General features: G+C 51.2%; 1 protein-coding gene across 1 annotated transcript in view; it reads left to right on the top strand.

Annotated features, from left to right (window-relative positions):
- The window catches only part of LOC119441899 (kinesin heavy chain), a 102,615-nt gene that overhangs the window by 48,294 nt on the left and 33,103 nt on the right, over nucleotides 1–21,218 (top strand). Inside the window, exon 2 of the mRNA XM_037706548.2 lies at nucleotides 3,639–3,726. Coding sequence (XP_037562476.1) covers nucleotides 3,639–3,726 — 88 coding nt within the window. The remainder of the gene's footprint in view (nucleotides 1–3,638; nucleotides 3,727–21,218) is intronic.

Genomic DNA, 21,218 nt, shown 5'->3' with positions numbered 1-21,218 from the left:
AAGACAGGGAGTTTCGAAAGAATGGTTGATTTACGCAGGCTGAAGTATATTGTTTCTCTTCACTACGGGTGTAACTCCACGCGAATGCGAGCATTGCACGCAGTCTGTCGCAATAGTCCCCCTCTGCGTCTTGCACTTCCTCTGTTCTTGCTGCCTGTGCTAACAACAGGAAGTAAGGCAGACGTTGGCCTTGCTTTGCATTGGCGCCTGCGTGCGTACAGCTATAGGAGCCGGAATGGGAGCGGGAAGAGACTCGAGGTCCTCGCGTGTTGCTGTGCCGTTGTTCTGGACGGAACGACGTGTTGGTGCAGGAATTTGCCGCCCAGCTTGTTATTTATTGGCATCCCTCGTGTTTGAATTTTTTTTAGGGCAATCCGCACTAAGAATTATGTGGGCGGGGGTGGTGGAGGCGCCGGATTAACAGCGCGTTGTTATTGGCTGCCCCCGAAAGCGTCGCGCTGAACATTCACGCGAGCGAAAAACAAACATCAGTATGAAATGGGGGAACGTGTTCGTGCTAACTGCTTGAGCGCTCAGCGTTGGTGCATAGTTAAAGGTGCGTGCGTGCTGCGGCATATATATAGGTCACCTCGAGTGTTTGTATATACAGTGTCTCCAGTATATTCGTCCGGCTTTTGTGAAGTCCGGCCCAGTAACCGGTGCGGAAAGAAATAAAGTGAAAGTGTGGGGAATAAGAGATGGAATACGGGAACCATGGGGGGCGGGGGATATGCTGTACAGTTATATTTTTCTTTCTCTTCTTAATAGCGTACGCAGACAGCGTAAGTGACCTGCTCTGGTTAGGAAATTGTGAAGCTTCGCACGCGCTGATTGGCGCGTAATTGTTTTTTTTTTTTTCTTCCCCGACCCGTAGTTTCCGCTGGCGCGTGAAGTCGAGCCCTGCTTTTACAATATCCGCGAACAAGTGGAGCGAGTCTGCCTGAACGCGTCGAGCGTCGGCGGAATCTCGGGTCCGGTGCGACGCGGCCGCGCGTGCGTCAGCGTCGGAATCCTTTCGCACGAATGCGTGAATCATCAGCTCGGACGAAGCAGCCCGAGTTGGACGACACGCGCTGGCCGTTTTGTCCCAACATATCCTTTAGATAGCAGAGGGCATCTGTGCGCGCTCTGTCCGTGACGTTATCCGGGAAGGCCTATATGTATACGCTGCCACTGGAAGAACCTATACCTTTAGAAGATAGGTGACACTCACCTTCCGCCACTGTCGGTTTTCCGTGGTGACGTCACAATTTTAGGAGGTGCACGTTGGTTATGAACAATCAAAAAAGGTTATAAACAAACAGGCTGATTTGCACTGTATTAAAAAGGAAGAAATCTATCTGAAAGAAAAGAGAAATGGTATACACACACGAGCTTAAGGCTCGAGCCGCGTTTCCTTTCTTGAATTTGAGCGTGTGGCATTCACAGGCCCGCATTCTCGGTCGATCGGTTTCGGAGATACTTTCGTTCCTGTGCGTCAGCGTCCTGCGCAACGCCTCAATGGTGCGACGAAGGCACCCCCCTTCAATGGCTTCGCCAAATCATGCATGCAAGGGGTGTCCTCGAGAGAGTGATTCGTCGAAAGTATAGTCCTGGGTGAAAAGCGTTTTTTTTTTCTCCCTCGGCAAATTCAATTACCCGAGACACGCAACCGCAAGTCTTCCGGAACCATTAGGCTGCCCATAACCGCCGACGTAGTCAATGGTATGTGCGCAGGAAAACAGATATCGAGATCGACTATTGTTTAGCCGCGAAATTGTCTGCCGGAAGTCCGTACGGAACTTCCGGCTCCGTTCACTGCGTCCTTTCCCTTCCCCCCCCCCCCCCCTTTATTTTCCTCTGTACCATGCTAAATGTTGGTGCTGCGATGTGCATTCGCTTCGCGCTATTACTGGCGCTAGCCATTTAGAGTGTGTATACATACTTGTCGCCATATAACGGTCGTGCTCGGCGTATGCGACGTTTAATACCCCTGTCAAGCGGGCAAGTTAAGTGCACTTACGGGGAGTGCACTTCGGGATCTTGAGTGACACTTTCGGCTACGCGGTTCTAAACGGGAAAACAGCGCACTCGCAGCAAAAAAATGGCGACAGACTACGAGCGCGTTTCGTGAAAATGTAGATTAAAAAGAAAAGTACTTCTAAAAAGTGATTGTCTTACGTTGTATGATTAATTAAAACAAACTTAATCTATGCTTTTTTCAACAAAAAACGAAAATATTTTTTATTTAAGAGTGTGGCAAGTCAATGCCGGCCAAGAAAAATGCCTAGCCAATCCAGAACGACACAGCGGTGTGCGATGAGGCGGCATTTGATCCTGCTCGAACAGAATATGAACGCGTTTTAGGCTATTTTTGTGCGCAAGAGCTGTTCAACCACTAAAATGAACTTCTGTATCCTTTTTTATGCATTACATTTTATACCATCGAAACCGCTGGCGACGAGGCTACGCACTCGGCCAGCAAAGTGCGTTCCGTGAACGCACTTCGACCGGAGCACACTCTGGAGCGAGTGACACTCCATTTGCGACGTTTAGATTTGGCAAAGTGCACTTAAACCGAGTGACGCTCTCCCTAAGTGCACTTAACTTGCCCGCTTGACAGGGGTATAAGACTCACTTACACAATTTCCGTAATTGCTCTCTCGAACTTAGTGCTTTTTAAGCGTTGCTAAAAATAAAGGAGCACATCTTCAGCTATTATTCTGGCTCGGAACTCGTCTACTGCGACAGCGGTATGGCGAGCTCACAGTGGAAGCTGCCATATCTGCTGAGGAACAGCTTCTTTGCTAAGCTCAAGATGGCGATGCTTTATTATTAGCTGTTAACTACGTAAAACTGCCCGATTCTTGGCCCATTCTCCATGTGGGTACGTGCCTTGTTTTGAAGGAACAACTAGAGGTGGCCTGACGACGACGACTTAACGGAAAGGGCGGACGTATATGGACCAGTGGACATAAAGTTGAAACCGCCTGCTTCTTGGTCAATCCCCCGTAGTGGGTATGAGCCAAAGTTTAGGAAACGAGACAAGACAAATGGGACAACTAAAATTGCGCAGCCATAACCAGATGAGAAACGCGTCAAGCGAGCAGCGAAGAAACTCGTAAGCTGTCTATGAAGAAGTAGAATGTAACTTTATCGTATGACGACTGTATAGTCCGAGTCGTCTTTGTTTGTCGAGGCGGATCTCCCCGGTGGTGAATTGGTGATGGGTGGCATCTGGCGCACTGGGAGCAGCCAGAGTCTGGCGCAGGTCTTCGGGTAGCACCCGAGCAGAACATTGACCCATAACATGTGCTCGGCCGGAACATTCGTAGCGGCAAATACCTAATTCTCAGGGCCCCGTTTTGTATAACGACTTTGGTTATGCGTGTGGTATGTGTGTCATAGGTTATGCTTTGCAGCGTTGTCAAACTTCTGAAGCGCTGTGCCTTCTCGTCTTTCCCGTCGATATTCGTTGGCATCAAAAGTGCGATGAGCCGCGAGAACTCTGTGTACGTGTCCTCACAACAGTGGACGATTGATTTGCAGCGGTGGGCGTGCATGACGCGACATCAGTCATTTCTCTCGTATTGCGCAACGTGTTCCTGTGTCAGGACCGAAAATGACGTTCCTTTATTTATATTGTGCTTATCCTGCAGGGCAAGGTGTACGTGTACGACAAGGTGTTCAAGCCGAACGCCACGCAAGAGAAGGTCTACAGCGAGGCAGCCAAGGCCATCGTCAAAGGTACGGGCATTGGTCTTTCCTGCTGTATTAGTGGGTCGAGTTCTGCCGCCTTTTTGCTTTCTTCCTTCAAATGAAGAAACTGGCCTAACGGTGCAGCGATGCATGGTTGTTGCAGTTAAGCGTAACAATTCGAACGGATCGCTTGACCTCGTCGGTACCGCCGACAAAGGGAACGATTTCCGGGGACGAAAAAAAATATATGTATAAAAATAGTTTTACGAGTATATACCTTGAACGCCAGTGATTGTCGAGACAACGGTAGTCGTTTCTCCAGCCGCTGCTGGCGGTTGTGTCGCAAACTGGCTCGGCAGTGTAACGTTCCGTGTTGCCGTTACCGCTTACCTCCAAATGCACAGGCGAAAAGTAGACACCGCGTGTGCGCTGTAGGTATCAATAGCGGAAACAGTAGAATGGTGACGCTATTCGAACGCTCACTCACTCACTCACTCACTCACTCACTCACTCACTCACTCACTCACTCACTCACTCACTCACTCACTCACTCACTCACTCACTCACTCACTCACTCACTCACTCACTCACTCACTCACTCTCAAACAAACAAACAAACAGCTGGGTAATTTTTCTGGGTAATTCGTCGGGGCGGATTGCGTATAGTGCGTCAACGCAATTGAGCATGATGAGTGTTACCTCCGAAAATGTACCGTATGTATGTATATTTGGCGACACACGTTTATAAGTGCTGCGCATGCGCGCGTTCTGCTCTCGCTCAGGAACGCGCACCCGGTAACACCGGGACACTGAAGTTTAGGTTCTCCGACGACGATTGTTCGTAGTATGTAGTTGAGTTAAGGGAATCATAGTGGATATATAGTCTGGGACTTTCTTTCTTTTTTCTCTTCTTGTCTTTATCATTCGCTCAGAAAGGCACATGCTTTGTGTTGACGGTGCGTGACGCACGTAGGGACCTTTTCGTTTCATTACTGTTACAGCTCGGCAGACTTGTCCTTCGGTCCCCACCTGCGGCTAGTAATCTTTTCGTCCACTTTCATTTCCATTGACCTGATTACTTCTACACACCAATTAAAGGTAACAGTTAACTTCCCCTATGCTTTCTCTGGCTGCATTGCTTGTCATTTCGCATAGCCGAGATATTAGAGAGAGAGAGAGAGAGAGAGAAATACACCTTTATTTTCTGAAACGGTAGTCCGAGTCAGGACCCTGTTTACCCTAGGTGGTAGTATTCTTTATTCTAGGAAGCTTTAGATCTGGCTTACAATACCTGGCTTTAGATCTGGCTTTAGACCTGGCTTTAGATCTGGCTTTAGACCTAGCTTACAAGAGAACCCCAAAGGAGCGCAAAATAACGCAAGCCTGGCGCGTCACTTTGCGTATACGCAAGGTCCCTTTGAGTAACTCAAACCCGGTTTGCGTACGCAAAATCTAGAACTCCCTAGTGATGGTTTGTGGCTCCCTCATTTGGCGAGCGCTAAGAGCGAATGCAGCGAAGGGCGAAACCGAAAAATGAAAATACAGCGGCAAGGGGGGGAAGAGTGCGTCGGGACACGCCGCCTCCTTTGTTCGCGTGTCGTCCTTCAAACTCTGTCTAGGGTTCAGCGCTGCTCACGGTGCGATACGATACAGCTGCCTCTGTGTGAGGCTTCAGGGGCGTCCTCGCTTCGCTCGCCATCGCGCGTCCCGTGGAAGCTTGAAGCGTTTCGAGGCCAGTGTTTCTTCCGGGAATCCACTGAAAGAAGCCGCTCATGCGGCGGTCGTCGTCGTCGTCTCTTCGTGCCGGATCCCACGTTGGTTGAAAAGCGGTTTCTTATTCTGCTTATACCCGCTGTCCTCCTCGTCTTCTCAGTGGGCACGGGTTTCGCCGAGCGAAGTGGTCATTTTTTTTTTTTTTTTATGCGGTTAGTCGCGCGACAACTTTTTACGCTTCTTGAAGGGAAAAGCTAAAACGCTCGTGCGATTTAGGTGCCCGTTAAGGAACCCCATGTAGTCAAAATTAACCCGGAGTCCCCCACCACGTAATCAGATCGTGGTATTTATTGGGCACGTAAAACTAGAATGATTTAGTTCTAACAGTAAGCTCTTGCGCTCTCACACGCACGGGTTGGTGCAGTGCCGGCACAGTTTACAGAAATCTCTGCGTCGCCCTCAGCCATACTATCAACTATCATGCAGCAAGATTTTAAAATATGCAAATGACCCGCCGTGGTTGCTTAGTGGATATGGTGTTGGGCTGCTAAGCACGAGGTCGCGGGATCGAATCCCGGCCACGGCGGCCGCATTTCGATGGGGGCGAAATGCGAAAACACCCCTGTGCTTAAATTTAGGTGCACGTTAAAGAACCTCAGGTGGTCCAAATTCCCGGAGTCCCCCACTACGGCGTGCCTCATAATCAGATCGTGGTTTTGGCATTCAAACCCCACAATTCAAAAATATGCAAATGACACGTAGCTGGACAGGATCAATGTAATGCTTTTTGCCGTCGCTTGGAGATACGCAGTATATTTTGCATTCCGCCTAATTAGATACTTAGTCGCAATTAATCAACTTCTTAAGTATTATAATTAGATGAAAAGTGTCAATGAGAATATTGTAAAGCAACATGAGCAACTACCGATACAGCTTTCGGGTGCTCAATATGTGCTACATAAAAGTGTTTTTGCGAGCGTGAAAGCAGACCGCGAATGCACGCAAAGTGCCTCGAGTGGCCAGTCGCGCGGCAATTGTACGTGTATTTACGTGTACATAAAGTGGGTGCATTTCAGTTCATGAGCGCGCCGAGTATTCCTACACACGACCGCTTTGCTGGAGGCATGCTTTACCTATGTTTGACGGGAATGCTTGACGTGTTGCGTTTCCTTCAGACGCGCCTTATATATCTAACCCGCCTCCGTGTACCCGCGTCTTGATCGGGGCGTGCCCGCGCCTAACGAGCAGAAAAGAGAAGTACTGCATTACTAACTAACGCGCACCGACAGTGAACGCTTCGTGTCTCAAGCACTTACGACGCCTCGATGCAGCATTCGAATGGACGCTGGCATCAAGAATTTCACTACAACGCCACCTAGGTGTCGTTCACGTACGTCAGCACAGCGGAGCGTGGCCAATCCGCAATTAGCTCTGAAAATTTTTCTGAGTTGATCGCGGGAGGCTGCAATTACGACGCGCTGTATGCATCTGATTTGACTACCTCTGTGACGTCAAGTTACTTTCTTTGTCCTTGTCGCGTGGTATTAGTGTGGTCATTACGTGCTTCGTACTTTCGCGTTGTGCTAGCGTGTGCAGCGTAGGCAGCTTCCAAATGCACGACGTTGCTCATGTTCATCGACGTTGTTAGTCGGATGTAGGAGACGTACCACAAGGCGTCACGTGGGTGCATCACGCCTAAGGCGCTTAGGAAAGCACAAAACCCAATAGACTAATATCATGTGCAATAAACATTACACTACTTTCTGTGAAGACCGTTTCACTGTCGTGTTCTAATACCGCTTCCTATATAAGTAGGATAACCACATTTTTTTTACCTATCTCGTATGCCTGCTGTCGTTGACTAAATTGTTGATGCGCTTTGAACCGGTGAGCCATTTCTTTTTATCAAAATTAAAAAAAAAAGGGGGGGGGGGGGCGACATGACTGACTGTGCACTATATCAATATATAATTACTCTTAAAATACTCTGTATATAGTTATGAGTGCCGACTATAAAATGTATAAATATAGCATCATCCTATTGCATCAAGTTCAGTGGAGTCTGCAGTGCCTTGGAATATAAGCTTAATTTAACTTTGAACCATTTCGTCGACAGGACATCATAATTCGCTACCGAAGAGTATGCATGTAAATTACTCGCTGGTGTATGAGAAGGGAAACCGAGGGACCTGATTTTTGTTAATCACAACCAGCCAACAGATAATCAAGTTGTTTGAAGTTTTCTTTCTTTAATTGAAGTGCAGAAATGTTAAGATAAAGGTAAATGAAAGTGGACAAAAAAAAAAAGAAGAAAGAAAAGAAAAGCCGCGGGCGGGCGGGATGCGACTGGTGGATACGAGGGTTCACTGGTCAGCAGCTGTTCACGTTCTAATGACGCCATCGGTCAAAAGGATGTTCCACGTCCGCCGGCACGGCCTTGAGTGACACCGCGGCAACACTCCCACGGTTATAAATACTGTATACACGCACATAAATACCCAAACATCTAGACGTGGTAACAGGCGCCGCCGTCGTAACACAAGTGGTATACGTCAACGCACGGGTAATGCGGAGATTGTGGGCTCGGATAAGCCGAACTTTATTTTAGAGATATGGGAGATGACAGCCTCTGTCGTGCCGATGGTCGCGCGCGGTGATAATGCTTTATATGCAGACCGCAGAGGACACTTGAAATGGTGCGACAGATTCCCGATAGGCATGTGAATGCGCTCTCGTCGCTTCCCAGCTGTATATACAAACCCCTCCGCAGATCGACAATATCTATCGCGTCATGCTCATTCTATACCGGTGTTCCTGCCGAAATTTTCAGAGGCTGTACAAAAGCGTTTGCGGGTACCTATAGGAAAGAGTATATAACGGACCGCATATAATTTTACGACGCCGTAAAGATGGTCCACCTTCGTATAGCGCGAGTTAATGTTTGATATCGCCGAAATCGATTTGCAATTCCGCGTATTACGAGAGAGTTAATGCGAGTACTTAACTTCCGGACATCCTTAAAAGGTGGTGGTTTTGCTCGCCTCTCGGTCATGTTGCAGTCGGCTCGCCTCTCGCGGAACGCGTTAGGAGAACGCATTACGTCATCGAGGTGTTGCATATATTATGAATGTACCGCTACTAAACCGGGGCTGCCGACGTGTGTAACGCTCGGGCGACTCGATGACAGTGTTCGACGGGCATGCAATTTGCTTTACGGTTCGCCGATTTGAGCGCGTGCGGGCAGCTGGAGAACGGCTTCTCGATCCTCTGCGCAGCGCTTGTCCTCAATTGCACTCGAAAGCCCGGAGCGCGCTCGGCGATGGGCGTGGCTACGTCGCGCGCGGCACGGAAACGAATTGAGGGACATTTGGGCGCAGGTTATAATAGTGGAGCCTGCAGGTGAGCGCCTTGTCATCATTGCGAAAGCGCTTTCTTCGTTGTTTCTCCGCTGCTACCGACGGAGACGTAATGTGTCTGCCCTTAATTGCCCCGACACTTTTGACAAACGCAGTGTGGCATTAGTGCAAGGCACGATGTTTGTGTATACATTCTGCTTTAGAGCGCACGCCGTGCAACGACGTGTGGAAGATGGAAGGGCGGCGCGGCGTGGAGTTTCCACTGCGAAGTGTCCGAGTCGCGCGCTTTCGACGACCCGTTTGCGTCATGCTGCCGTCCGCGCGACCTGCTGCGTGAATGCGTCTTGGCGTCGACGCGCACTTCGTTCACTTGAAACACGTCTACCTGCATGGCCGGGTTGGTCAGAGGAGCCAAGCTTGGTGTGGATGGTACGCCGTTATATGAGCCGTGAGCGAGTGTGCGTGGCCTTATAAAGGGACACTAAAAGAGAAACGTTGTTTAATCGGGGGAGTGTACTACTCGTGAGCTGTGTGCGCTGCTCGCGGGCTTAGTTTATGCGCCGAGAAGGGCGGAGATGCAAGTGACACGGATCCTGGAGAGGGAAGAAAAGAAGCCTGGGTATGGAAACTTGACAATAGCGGCATATCGTTGGGAAACCAGGGCGCTGGGACGACGAAACGCCAAGACAGATGCGCACTGTATACATACTACCGGCTTGCTTTAGATTACTTTTTCTTCCTTTTTTTTTTTTTTTTTTTTTTCACGTATACCGTGTTCTGGTCGTTAAGCTTTCTGTGTTCGCGCGAGCGCTGCTTTTTCATAAGGGGGAAAACTCCCTTCATCCAACGGTGCTTTTTGTTGAGTTCGCTTTCTCGAGCGTTGCTTTGCCTTTGGTATGCTAGATACGCGGGCCGCGAAGCGGCAGGGATCCGCGCTGATATCATTTTCTGGATATTAGGCTGCGGCGGCGGGCGCCGGCTTGCGTGTGTCTCGCTTAGCGCGCAACAAAAGAGGCAAGAAAGACATCAGCCGCTCGGGACAGCTGTTGCCGCCCCACGGGGACCTCTGCAGCGCGAGGGTCGGGGCCGCTTTCGCTTCGCCGCTGAACAGCAGGCGTTCCTCTATGCGTTGCTGTTGCTCCCTGGCGTCGGCAGCGACGACGTATGCGGCCACGTTGCGGGTATCGAGCGCTGCTGACCCGCTGCACCGTGACGGGGCAAACGGTGAAACCGATCGAGGGCCGTGTTTGGGGTCGCGAACCAAGAAGGCTGGAACGGTTTTTCTTTTTGAGCCGAGGCAGGAGGTCGCTGTGGCTCTCGAGAAAGTAGGCAAAACGAAGCTACGAGGCTGAACGGGGACGGACCCCTGTGGCGGGCGAGACGGATTCCACAGGGATATGCTTCGCGCTACGTCTCCATATTGTGTGTGTCGTTGACAAAGCTGTTTTTCCTTCGGGTTCCGAGGAGATTATTTTTAGCGAGCCGGTGAAGTTTGTTTGCGCGACATTTAGGAGAGGGGCGTACAGGTGGGAACGGCGTAGTTCTCTGAGCGTGTGTGTGGAACCGATCGACCAGCTATTGTTGCGGCCGGTCGCCGCACGGATGGTGTATAGGTTGTAGTTAGATGGCTGACCACTTCGAAGCGAGAAAAGAACAGCCTGGAGGCACTGTAGGTCCAGTTGAGAGTTTGTGTCGGGATTCACCTTTGAACTTGTGTCAGACAACACACGTAAAGTTATAGTAGCTATAATTAATGATCTACTGGTTGGCTACTGTAGATTTTACTCCTATGGATGTATAAACTCTAGGCCCCACAGTACTGTAAGCCTCATATTGTCATTATTTAGTACGAGTGGTGCTGGCGTATTTGCAGAAGCGAGAAAATGTTAACGTTTATAAAGGTTACTGCGCTTACGGTGTTACCTTCGATGCTTGTATACATTTCTTCTCTGCACTGCGCAAGAACAAGAGAGAAGAGCGAACGTGTGTTTGACAGAACACTGGCTTTGCTTCTTGTTCCTGACGTACAGGTGTCTCGCTTGTGAAACCCCGCTCTATGTGCGCGCGCAGCATTTTCGTCCAGTGCAGCGGCCTTGACAGGATTGCGTTCCCGCATTGCGGCGGCCACGCGCTGCACTTTGCGGTCCATTTGGCAGATTGAGCACAGCGTATAGGCGCCCTCCGGGGGCAGCGCGCTTGATGCCGCGACCTAATGGATATTTCTCTCGTCTCATTCATCGGTGAACGTCATTGCGCATTTATACGAACGCCGCGTGTCCTTCAGTTGGAGAACGCGAGCGCCGATCAATTGGGACGTCGAGTGAAAACTTCAGCCGCCGCCGCCTCCTGGTCGCGGCGGCACGTTTTTTTGACCGCAACACGTCGTGCGCATGCCCTGACCGCCCTGAGACGGTCTGCTGCGAGGTTTATATGTTAATTTTTAACCTTTGAGAAACGTGATGGTGGCAAACACAGACGTCTGTCTCTTAAGCAAACCTGCATTCGGTGTGCGCCGTGTTTGAGCTCGAGGAAACGGTGTTGTACTATACAAAATGTGTGTGTGTGTGTGTGTGTGTGTGTGTGTGTGTGTGTGTGTGTGTGTGTGTGTGTGTGTGTGTGTGTGTGTGTGTGTGTGTGTGTGTGTGTGTGTGTGTGTGTGTGTGTGTGTGTTGTCGAGCGATAGAAGTTCCTCCAGGTGTCCTTCTGAACTGTTCTTCCTCAGATTCATCGTGGTGTCTGGGCCACCAAGCAAGAATATAAAGGGGTGGTCGGATAGCGGTGCTCCTCGCCGATCATGTCCTTCCTCATCTTTTGTGTTCTTGCTTGGCGCCTATATAAGACAGTGCAGTGAATCTATACCAGCTAGCCGGAATTTCAGTTCTTCGGTCATGGGCAACGTATACGTACGAATAATTCGAAACGCCACCTGAGATCAGCACTAACCGTATATGTAAAGTTATAGAAGTGAAACCACGTGACACCGACAAGCCGTTCGGTGAGCGCGGCGTGGTGAAATTGAGGACTGCGGCTCGTTCCATTTTCCTGTGACTTTACCCGTATGTGGTTTGCCTCGATGCCAGATATGTGCTAAAAGGTCCACCAGCAATGCACGAACCGTGCTCCCTTACTAACCATGTATAGCCAACGCTTCCTATAAATAGCACATGGCTTGTGCACTTCGACGCATGACGTCATGCTACCTTGACAGACTGCCGTAGAACCTAATGAGGATGCACCCGAGTAAGCCGCGGTGATTTTGACGTCACCGCTTTCGTCACGCCGGGCTTGTGGTAGAAATTTCGGTCCAGGTAGCATGGCGTCATCAAGCAGAATTCACAGGCCTGCTATATCTAGGAGGCGTTGGCATAGCAGACCGACCTCTGAGACGCACCATGCAGTATCGTACAGTATATACTTAAAACTTCACTGTAAACTAGCGAGAAACGCGACGTCCCTTCGTGTAAGCGTTCTGGAACGAGTCGCCGTATATATATATATATATATATATATATATATATATATATATATATATGCGCACCACTGCACCCATGTTTCTGGAACGCTTGCGTGACGGGCTCTGATGGGAGCGTCATTTGCGAGTGGCGATTCGCGGCTACGCAAGATGCGAGCGGTCGAATGCGTATTAATGTGGGGTCTCGCCGTCCGTGGACCGCTCGTCGTGGACGTTTGCGAACGACCACCCGTCACTCGGTCGTCGCCGATTCTTTTCCGCGTCGCCGTCGTCTTTAGTGCGATTGAGGAACGACTCCGTCCCGTGATGATGGACTCTCCGTGACTGCGCTCTCGCCGCTGCAAGCTGCGCGCGTACCCAGCTGGATGCGGCCGACAATGGTTATCTACAGCTCTGACGCGGCGCCCTGTATAGATGACGGCGTGCGAAGAAAAAAAGGCCTGTGGTCCGCAATTGCAAAGCACACCTCTGTATCACACCATCTACATGCATCCGAGCCGTGGTTATTACACACCGCGTGCGTGTGCCGCTTTCGTTCGGATCCACCAGTTATAGGTATCACGACACGCGGTTTGCGTAATTGGATTGGAAAGGGCTGTGGCATGGTCGCGCAGTTTTCTGTAGGAGATGCGGTAGCGTGTATATGAAATCAGGCGTCTCGTAATGCGGATTCTTTTCCCACATGATGCGTCATTAGGGCCCTTTCCCGGGATTTGGCAGTCTTCAAAGACCATCGCCTGGTTGCTGTTTTTGTGTCTGGTGTACTATAGGCGCGCATCTAAGCGAATGACGCGCAGTCGGGCCGCGCGTTCATTTCTTTCGTATCCTCGTTCCCTCTTGGTGTTCTGCTATATTGATGGCCTCGTTTCGGAGACAGCATCAGTGCGCATTGTGCGATGTCTGATTCGTGGTGTGCCACGTATAAATCTTGATCGATCAGCGCATGCTCTGATCATGCACTTCGATATCCATCGATCAATTAACGCGGTGACGTACATATGCTTAGCCTATCGTTCAATGTATACATCTACCATCGCGTATATTGACTGATCGGTCACTCAGTAACCATCGAAGAGCGATGTTTTCTTTTTCTTCTTTCTTTCTCTCTGCTTGAAGTACGGAAGATGTAATAAGGGGAGCCCGGAAGGCGCCTTTATGAGCGGCGACCGTGTCCGAGCGATGAACAAGGTTGGGGCGTGGTGGGCGTGCCCGACCATGAAAAAAAGATGCCATTCCCAGAAAGCACACAGGGGCGCATGCCGTCTCTCTCGAAAGCTTTCGGTCGCGTGTCGGCTCTCCTTCCCGAACGCGCCTGCGGAGTTCGAGAAGTCCGTTAACCGTTCACTCGCGGTGAACTGCCCCCTTTTTTTCCGCGTTGTTTCATGCGCCGTCATTCTGCGAGCCTTGCGGGAAAACATGGCGGGCTCCTCCCCGTTCGAAATCGCAGAGCGTGCGCCCGGCCAGGGCGGGCGTGCGTATAGCCGTAGCGGCCTGCGTTTGCTTCCAAACCGTGCAGCATGCAGCAGTCGTTCGTCGAGGCCGCCGGCAGCTTGCACCGTTCCAGTGTCCGTCCCCCTCTTCCGCCTCGCGGTCGGTTCGGTTTCGCTGCTGCAGCTTTGCGTGTGGCGTGCCGTCGACTCAGCTGACTGAACGTCGACGCCAGCAGCACACACGCTCGTGCGTTGGCGTCGTGATCGAAAAATCGAAGCCGCGCGGTGTACGTGGATGAATGGATGGAAGGCGGGAGAGGACAAAAGCACCGCGAGTCTCTAGCTCGATGGACAGCATGTTCCAGAACGTTATTTTCCATTTTCCGACTTCTCACTAACATTCGCTTTTGTGTCGGTTTTTTCTCTTTCTGATTGCTCTGTTTGGTGCGTCGTCGTTCACTTCGCCGAGGACCGTTGTTCCCGTCACGTGACCCCGGCGATGGTGTGGCTAGACGGTGCGCGTACAGTGCACGTCGGAATCTCATCCCCGGGTGTACGGCGCGTTGGCTGTCGATATTGGCGGTCTGTGCGAGGCAGTCGCACCGCAGGGACATTTTGTGGGCCGCACAGCTGCCTACACGTGCATGACCGCGACGTGCACTCCGCGCTTTGGGCGTCGTCGGTCTTGCGGTTCGAGCGCGCATTCGAACGCGTCGAACGGTCGTTATACGCAGTTACTGCGGCCGTTGCGTCCCCCCCCCCTCCCCCCCTCCGCTGACGCAGCCACCCAGCGCCGTAAAAGTGCGCGACGTTCGCGAACCGCGAGTGGCGAGCGTTCTGCTCGATTGATCAGTCGACGTTATGGCCTGCCGCTCGCCGTTGTCCGCATGAATCACAACTTCGGTGGGCAGCCGGCCGGCGGACTCAAATTAGGACTTTAGTTGCGTGTGTGCTGCGCGCTGCAGGAAGCCGGTTACAGTCAGCCACCTCATTGCGATCGTCGCGGCCGCTGGCGTGCACAGTGACGTTTTTGATGCGAAGCATTCATTGCCTCATTCTTGGAACTTTGTTCAGGTATAAGGTAGGTAGAGGTACATGCATTTAACGGAGAAGCGTACGTATACCGAGAGGCCAAGCAGCCGCCTCACAGCGCGCATGTCACTCAGCGGCATATAGGCGCGCTCTTCGGGGCTAACACAAACACAGGCACTGCCGGTGGTGGCGGCATTCCCGTTGCGGTGTGGGAGACACACAGTTTACGCCGCCGAGCATACGTATGTAACGGGAGACCTCGCGGCAACGCCGCGCTCAAGTACGATTCTGCGGCATGTCCGGGGTTAGTGGCTCGCGGGGCGATTTATGTGTTCGCGGGGCATGCCATTGCACCGGGCCAACTGCACCGAGGCGTCTGAGCCTCGAGCATGAGGGCCATGTGGCGTTCGTTTAAGTGATATTGGTCGGTGTGTTCCAAAAACCGGACGGCAAATTGGGGGCGGGTACAGTGTGTATTGTTGATGATCACGCCTACTTGTAAAAGAACTGATTGGTAGAATGTGAGCGAGGGGACCTAAAACAAGAGTCCCGCCCCAATTCGCAAGGTCCTGTCTCGCCTCGCTTTATAATAAAAAGAAAATATGTGACCGACGGTGCACCGAGGTTAACAAATAAGCTCGAGAACAGGTTAAAGATCGCACAAAGAGCGATGGAACGATGGAAACATGTTAGGCCTAACGTTAAGGGACAGGTAGGGAGCGGTGTGGATCAGAGAGCAGACGGGTATAGCCTATATTCTAGTTGCCATTAAAAGGAAAAAAATTGAGCTGGGCAGGCCATGTCATGCGTAGGATGGATAACCGGTGGACCATTAGAGTTAAAGAATGGGTGCCAAGAGAAGGGAAGCGCAGTCGAGGGCGGCAGAAAACTATAGGAGGGGTGATGAAGTTAGGGAACTTGCACGCCCAAGGGTTGAAATCAGCTAGTGAATTGGAGATCCCAGGGAGAGGCCTTCGTCCTGCAGTTGACATAAATATATATGCTGATCATGATGATGATGTGGCCGACTGTGCAATGAAACCTCGCCGTCGAGCACAGCAGCCCGGTGCTCTAACCACTATAGGTCACGATCGTACGCATACTTCTCTCGTTCCGAAGCCATGCAATGGAGCCAGTTCGTTGAAACGCTCGGCGCGTGCGCGCCCTGTGCCATTCCCTCGTCGTTTTCCTTGCGACTGCTCGCGCCCTGAGGCGCCGTGTTAGACTTCACTATCTCCGGGACCACCACACTTCCTCGGTGATTTCCTCGTAGCACGCTACGTAGAAATTGTGTGACGTTCTACCGACTTCATGATGACCCAAGTTTATATATGAAGTAACACGCGCTTGTTAGTTTTCCCGCGGCTATCGTTGGCGTGGTATAGCCCCAGAGACGAGCCGGGAGAAGCATAGTTCGCTCGATAACGCGCACAACGCCAGCTGACACTGGTTATAGTACTTCCTAATGGAGATTAATTGTTTTGTGGCGGAAATTAAGAGGTGCTGGCGAAGCCAGAATGCTAACTGTAAACGTGATTTGGTCGCCTATTCGCAAAAATTGCACTTTTTGGAGGTGCATTTTGTAACCGCGGTTATTTTCTCGTTCATCGCTTCGAAATTTAGGTACCGCTTTTTGTGCTTGCACACGCACCGTGTGATCATTTTTAAATTTTACGGAATTTTTAAAAATAGCCTGTTGCAGATAACACAATTCTAGTACTTGAGCTGGAATATTCAGAGAGGCGGACATTACTTGCACGAGAACTCGAAACAACTATTCAACTAATTAAGAAAATCACTGATTATGTTCTGAATTAATTAATTTACGGCACACAATGCAATTTACGAATTGTAGCCGGTGAGATCGTCAGGCGTATCCACATGGAATGAACTTCCAGAATGACACCAGTTTGGAGATATGCGCCATCAAACTCGCCGTAAGAATGCACTGTTGTTGCAGTTACTTTTTTAATAAAACGGCTATTTTACGCGTTGAAGCACAAAATTTGTATCTGGAACGCCCATGTATATAGTCCCACATTTTAAAAACAGAATCTCGAACCTGGTGTCATCCTCGAAATTCATTTTAAGTGGATACGTCCTGCAAGCGCAACTGCGACAATTCGTAATTTGCAGTATGGCCATGAAGTAATTAAGAATTTAATTAGTGAAGTTTTGTTAATTAGTTGAATATGTTTCGATTTCTCGTGCTATAGTAATGCCCGCCTCTTCGAATAATCCAGCTCAAGGACAAGAATTACGCTATCTGCCACAGGCGATTAAAAAAATTTCCATTAAACTTAGACATGATCACCCCGTATAGAAATTAATGCTGTTCTGGCGCTCATGTTTCATTGTCTGCCTTGAGTGTGTTTGTAGTTATCGCCTTTTTTCTTTAACAATATCTGTTGAGCTGATTGAGCTACCTGCTGCTATGCGGAAATAGTATGGGATTATCGGGGAGATAACGCTTATCGTAAACGTTGAGGCGCATGTATCATGTAATATTTGCGCGTAAACGTTTCTATGCAGTGGCGTTCCTGTTACGCGCCAGCTAGAGTGCTTTTTTTTCGAGGGATTGTGGTTGTGAAGAGGAAGAGGCGCTATTTTCTGCAGCCCTTTAGAGAGCACGACTCAGCGCCTTGTGGATATAAAGAAAGAAAAGAGAAACAAAAGGTTGCTCGGGGCGTGTATATGCATGTATACGTCGACGTCATTTGTTGCCAGCGCACCTGCGTCTCCGCGGTCCGCGCTTGTCCACTTCGCGCAGCTGGCAATTTCCGTCGCGGACATTCGCGTGTATTGTGCGCCTACGCAGGAAATGCGCGGCGAGCGTGCGCCCTTGATTCGGTTGAATAGAGCGAGACGGGTTGACCGTTTAGGCAGGACGGAAGCCTGAAATGAAGTGTTTCAGCAGCGTGCGTGTTCTGCCACGAAGCGAAAGGACAAACATATCTGCAGACAGAGAAGGAAAACGAATATGAGACCCCCTCCCTTTATTTCCACATTAAATGGAGACACAGTTCCGGTCGGCGTGGAGCGACTGAAACGAAATTGAGCGCGGTGCGCATATGGCTTCGTTTTCGAATTTCACCGTAGCTTTTTCGCGCTGAAATGGTTTTTATTGTCTAATTTTCTTATAGTTCCCGAGCGTGCGTCTGACCGTGTGGTCGGGGAAACGCGTGCAGACGTCGGTGGCCCCCATTTCGTCATCGTCATCCACTTGCGCGGTCGCCGAGATCTGAGCGCTGTGTATACAGGTGCGCGCTAATGAGTGCGCGAGCAGGCGACGTACTACTTCCGAGAACCAGGCGCGAGCGGTGGCCCGTCTTGAGTGTGCGTGTCTGTCCCACACTGTCGCTACCGCTGACGAGCCCCTTTGTGCGTGGCGAGCGCCGCTGACAGGTTCTATATAGGACTCCGGGAGCGTAAACACGAGCGGGTCTTGCTTGATGCGTGCATGCACCCCGCTTTGCGGCTCGCGCTGCATTGCGGCTTCTGCACTGCCCTGGCGGGAAGCCTCTTTTTTCGGGGCTGCACAGCTGCATGCGCATGGCCGTCCCATGCCCCGGTATATATACTGTACCGGCTGTAGAGGGGGATTCTGTCGCGGAGAGAACGCGGTTTGGTGCATCGACCGCCGGTTCAGGCTGCCGCCGCCGGCGCGTCGGGTTCCAACCGCGCCCCCGCGGAGGCCGTCGGCACCCTGGGCGTCCCGCGCCGCCGGCGGAACGATCGATGTCGAGGGGAATAATGGGGTGGTGTGTGCGCCCTTGGCACCCCCTCTCTCTCACCCCCCCCCCTCCCCCACCGGCTGGTGTCCCGCCGCTGTCTGCGTCCCTGGCGTTCCCGCCAGACTCCCTACGGTAGAGCGGTGCGCACTCCGGAACGGACGGCGATAGGCCAACACCACCTAGACTAGGCTCCTAGTCTAGGTGGTGTTGGATAGGCTCGGGCGAGGTTGTTAGATTGAAGTGTATAGCTGGTCTGTGAGTGCTTTAAATGATCATGATTCTATATATACACATTATTAACAAAATCTTGTAGCGACGTCTCCTTGAAGTCCCCGCAATTTGGATATATATATATATATATATATATATATATATATATATATATATATATATATTCAGCGTTAGAACGGCTTAGATACGAGGAAACAACGTCGAACCGTGACGTCAGTTCGACGTAGCGGCGCTGCCGTTTGGGCGCGAAATTTACGATAGTTCGGTCTTTTTTTCTCCGCTAGCAATGCGACAATTTTGCGTCACAGGAATGAAATGAGAGCTTTGAAGAAAATAAAAATACGTCACCTCTCTGAGCCGATTTGTTGTTTCTCTTTAGCGGCGCTCTTAAACACGCCGGTTTCGTTTCTCCTGCCGCGCCTACTCGCCGAGGCCTCGCGTAGCGAGCCGACGGTCGCCCCCAACCCCCACCTGCGCCTCTGCCAGCCAAAAAGGTGCAGCATGCGCCGAGAGACCAAGCTCCGCGTGTCCCGTCCGCCGGCAGGTCTGCTTGCGTAACCGCGATTACGCAGTTGTGGAGGGCTCTTCGCGTGACGGCTCGTGGTGGTCGGACTCGGCCTGTCTGTGTGCGTCTATGAGAGGAGAGCGTGCGCGGGTTGCAGCTTTTTTTTTTAACGACCGGAATCCGTCTCGTTCGCCCATGAGAAGTACACGTGCTGCTGCCGATGCTTCTGCTGGCAGGCCTCTTTCGCAACTCGAGAGACGGTCTTCGCTGCGACGTCTCCTCCCTTCGCCGTAACGAAGCGGAGTCCGTTTTGGCGCCCATTGTCATTGCCACGCACGGCTTGGGCGTGCCTATCAGTCTGATCATACTCTGTATCTGAGCTTGTCTCTCTCCTCTCCTCGGCGCAGGTGTCGTAATGCAGTGCCCTCCGACGAGGTCGGTGCTTCTGCAGCTGCGCCCTTGGGGCCGCTGGCGCTGAATGAAGAACTGTAATTGGCTGACGGGCCGTGTTCGACGTGCTCACAAAACATTGTGGCACAAATGATGTATAATTAAACGATTCTGAACGTCCTTATGAATGTAAACTATTTTGTATTCCCCTTGAAAAGGTCTGAACTCGAGTGGAAGAAGTTAGTGTAGTGGCTGGTCTGACATACGCTACTCCAGTTGAGGGATGAAAGAAAGGGACTGAACTACAAAAACAAAGCAATCATGCCCTATAGCAACACGCCCGCAAGTTTTTCTTTGTCTCTCTCACTCTCTCTCCTCGCCGAACTCGACTCAGGCAGCCGATCACGTCGTTGCGTATTCCAGTTCAAAGCGGACTTTGTCGAAATATACGGCACATCCGCGGCTTGAACGTGCCGAGAACTGTGGTGTTGAGTTACGGTGCACTATTTACATACGCGCACATTCGAGCTATACGCGCGCGACCTACACACGGTCGTACGTGCATGCAGACGCGACGCCTCGTTAAGTCCGCCGCGCATTCTCTCTCGGCCGTGCATTCACTGTATTCCACTTCATACATCGCGCCACTACTTATACGCGGGGCAGCAGCTTTCAGCCGGAGCGAAATGTCATCACTGGCGTAGCGTTGCAACACAGTGCAGTGTATAGCAAGCTCGGCGGCTTTTATTAAGCGGAAGTGAACCTGGCAGTTGTTGAAACGATGCTTATATTCTTCCATTTGGTTCCGTCCCCCGTGTGCTGTGCCTGGCCTTTAAGAACTCGTCTCTCCTTTCGCGCATAGCGAGCCGTTTTCCCCATTGTGTTTGCTCTCTCTTCTAATCTGATCCGCTTTTCGGCGGCGGCGCGTAGCAATACGACCTCCCGACCGTGTGTGAGTGCGGCCCCGTTGCTCGAGAGAATGCACACGCGTACGCACACTTGCATCGTGGTTGCATGCACACGTGCTCGCGAGCGGCGGCGCCTTGTGTTTTCTGTCCAGCGTCTGCACGCTCTGATTGGCGCTGGTCGTCGGCGCATTTCAGGCCGAGCGCGCTCTTTGCCTCCGAAGAGAAGCGATGGTGTAGCTTTCGCAACGCTATCGCATGTACGAGCCTCGTGTTTTTACAGAGGCGGCGCTTCTTTCTTGGCCGGAGTAGGCTCCCTAGGTCGGAGTGGGTGGGGAGCTTAAAACGAGGCTCGGCGCCACGGCCATGCGAGAGCTCGGCTAATTTCGAGCTAAGCGAGAAAGGAAAGGAGGCCAGCGAACGAAAGCCGCCGTTTGTTGATACACGGCCGCGGCATAACTTTGCGAGAGGTGAGAAATCGTTGTTGGCCGAGCTGTCGTATAACGAGGAGCCGATGTAATCGTTCACGTTTATATATCTACACGAACGACGTTGCTTTCTCTCCATCTCGCCTTGATGAACGATACGTCTTGCTATTGGCTCACCGCCCTGCTTTTTCTTATTATCCTTTATTTCTTTTTCTCGACTTTCTGTGTGGCTCGGTGCTTGAACGGGCGGTCTGTTCTTCGATTTTCCATCTCCTCGCCTTTTGGTTGGCGCACTCGTCGAGAGAAGGAAGTTTGGTCGGTGTGCCGTGAAAAGCGCGCCGACA

The sequence above is a fragment of the Dermacentor silvarum genome, chromosome 2 (assembly GCF_013339745.2).
Source record: "Dermacentor silvarum isolate Dsil-2018 chromosome 2, BIME_Dsil_1.4, whole genome shotgun sequence".
Taxonomy (NCBI): Eukaryota; Metazoa; Arthropoda; class Arachnida; order Ixodida; family Ixodidae; genus Dermacentor; species Dermacentor silvarum.
The sequence above is the reverse complement of the archived record's forward strand: the minus strand, read 5'-3'. Positions and strand labels throughout refer to the sequence as shown.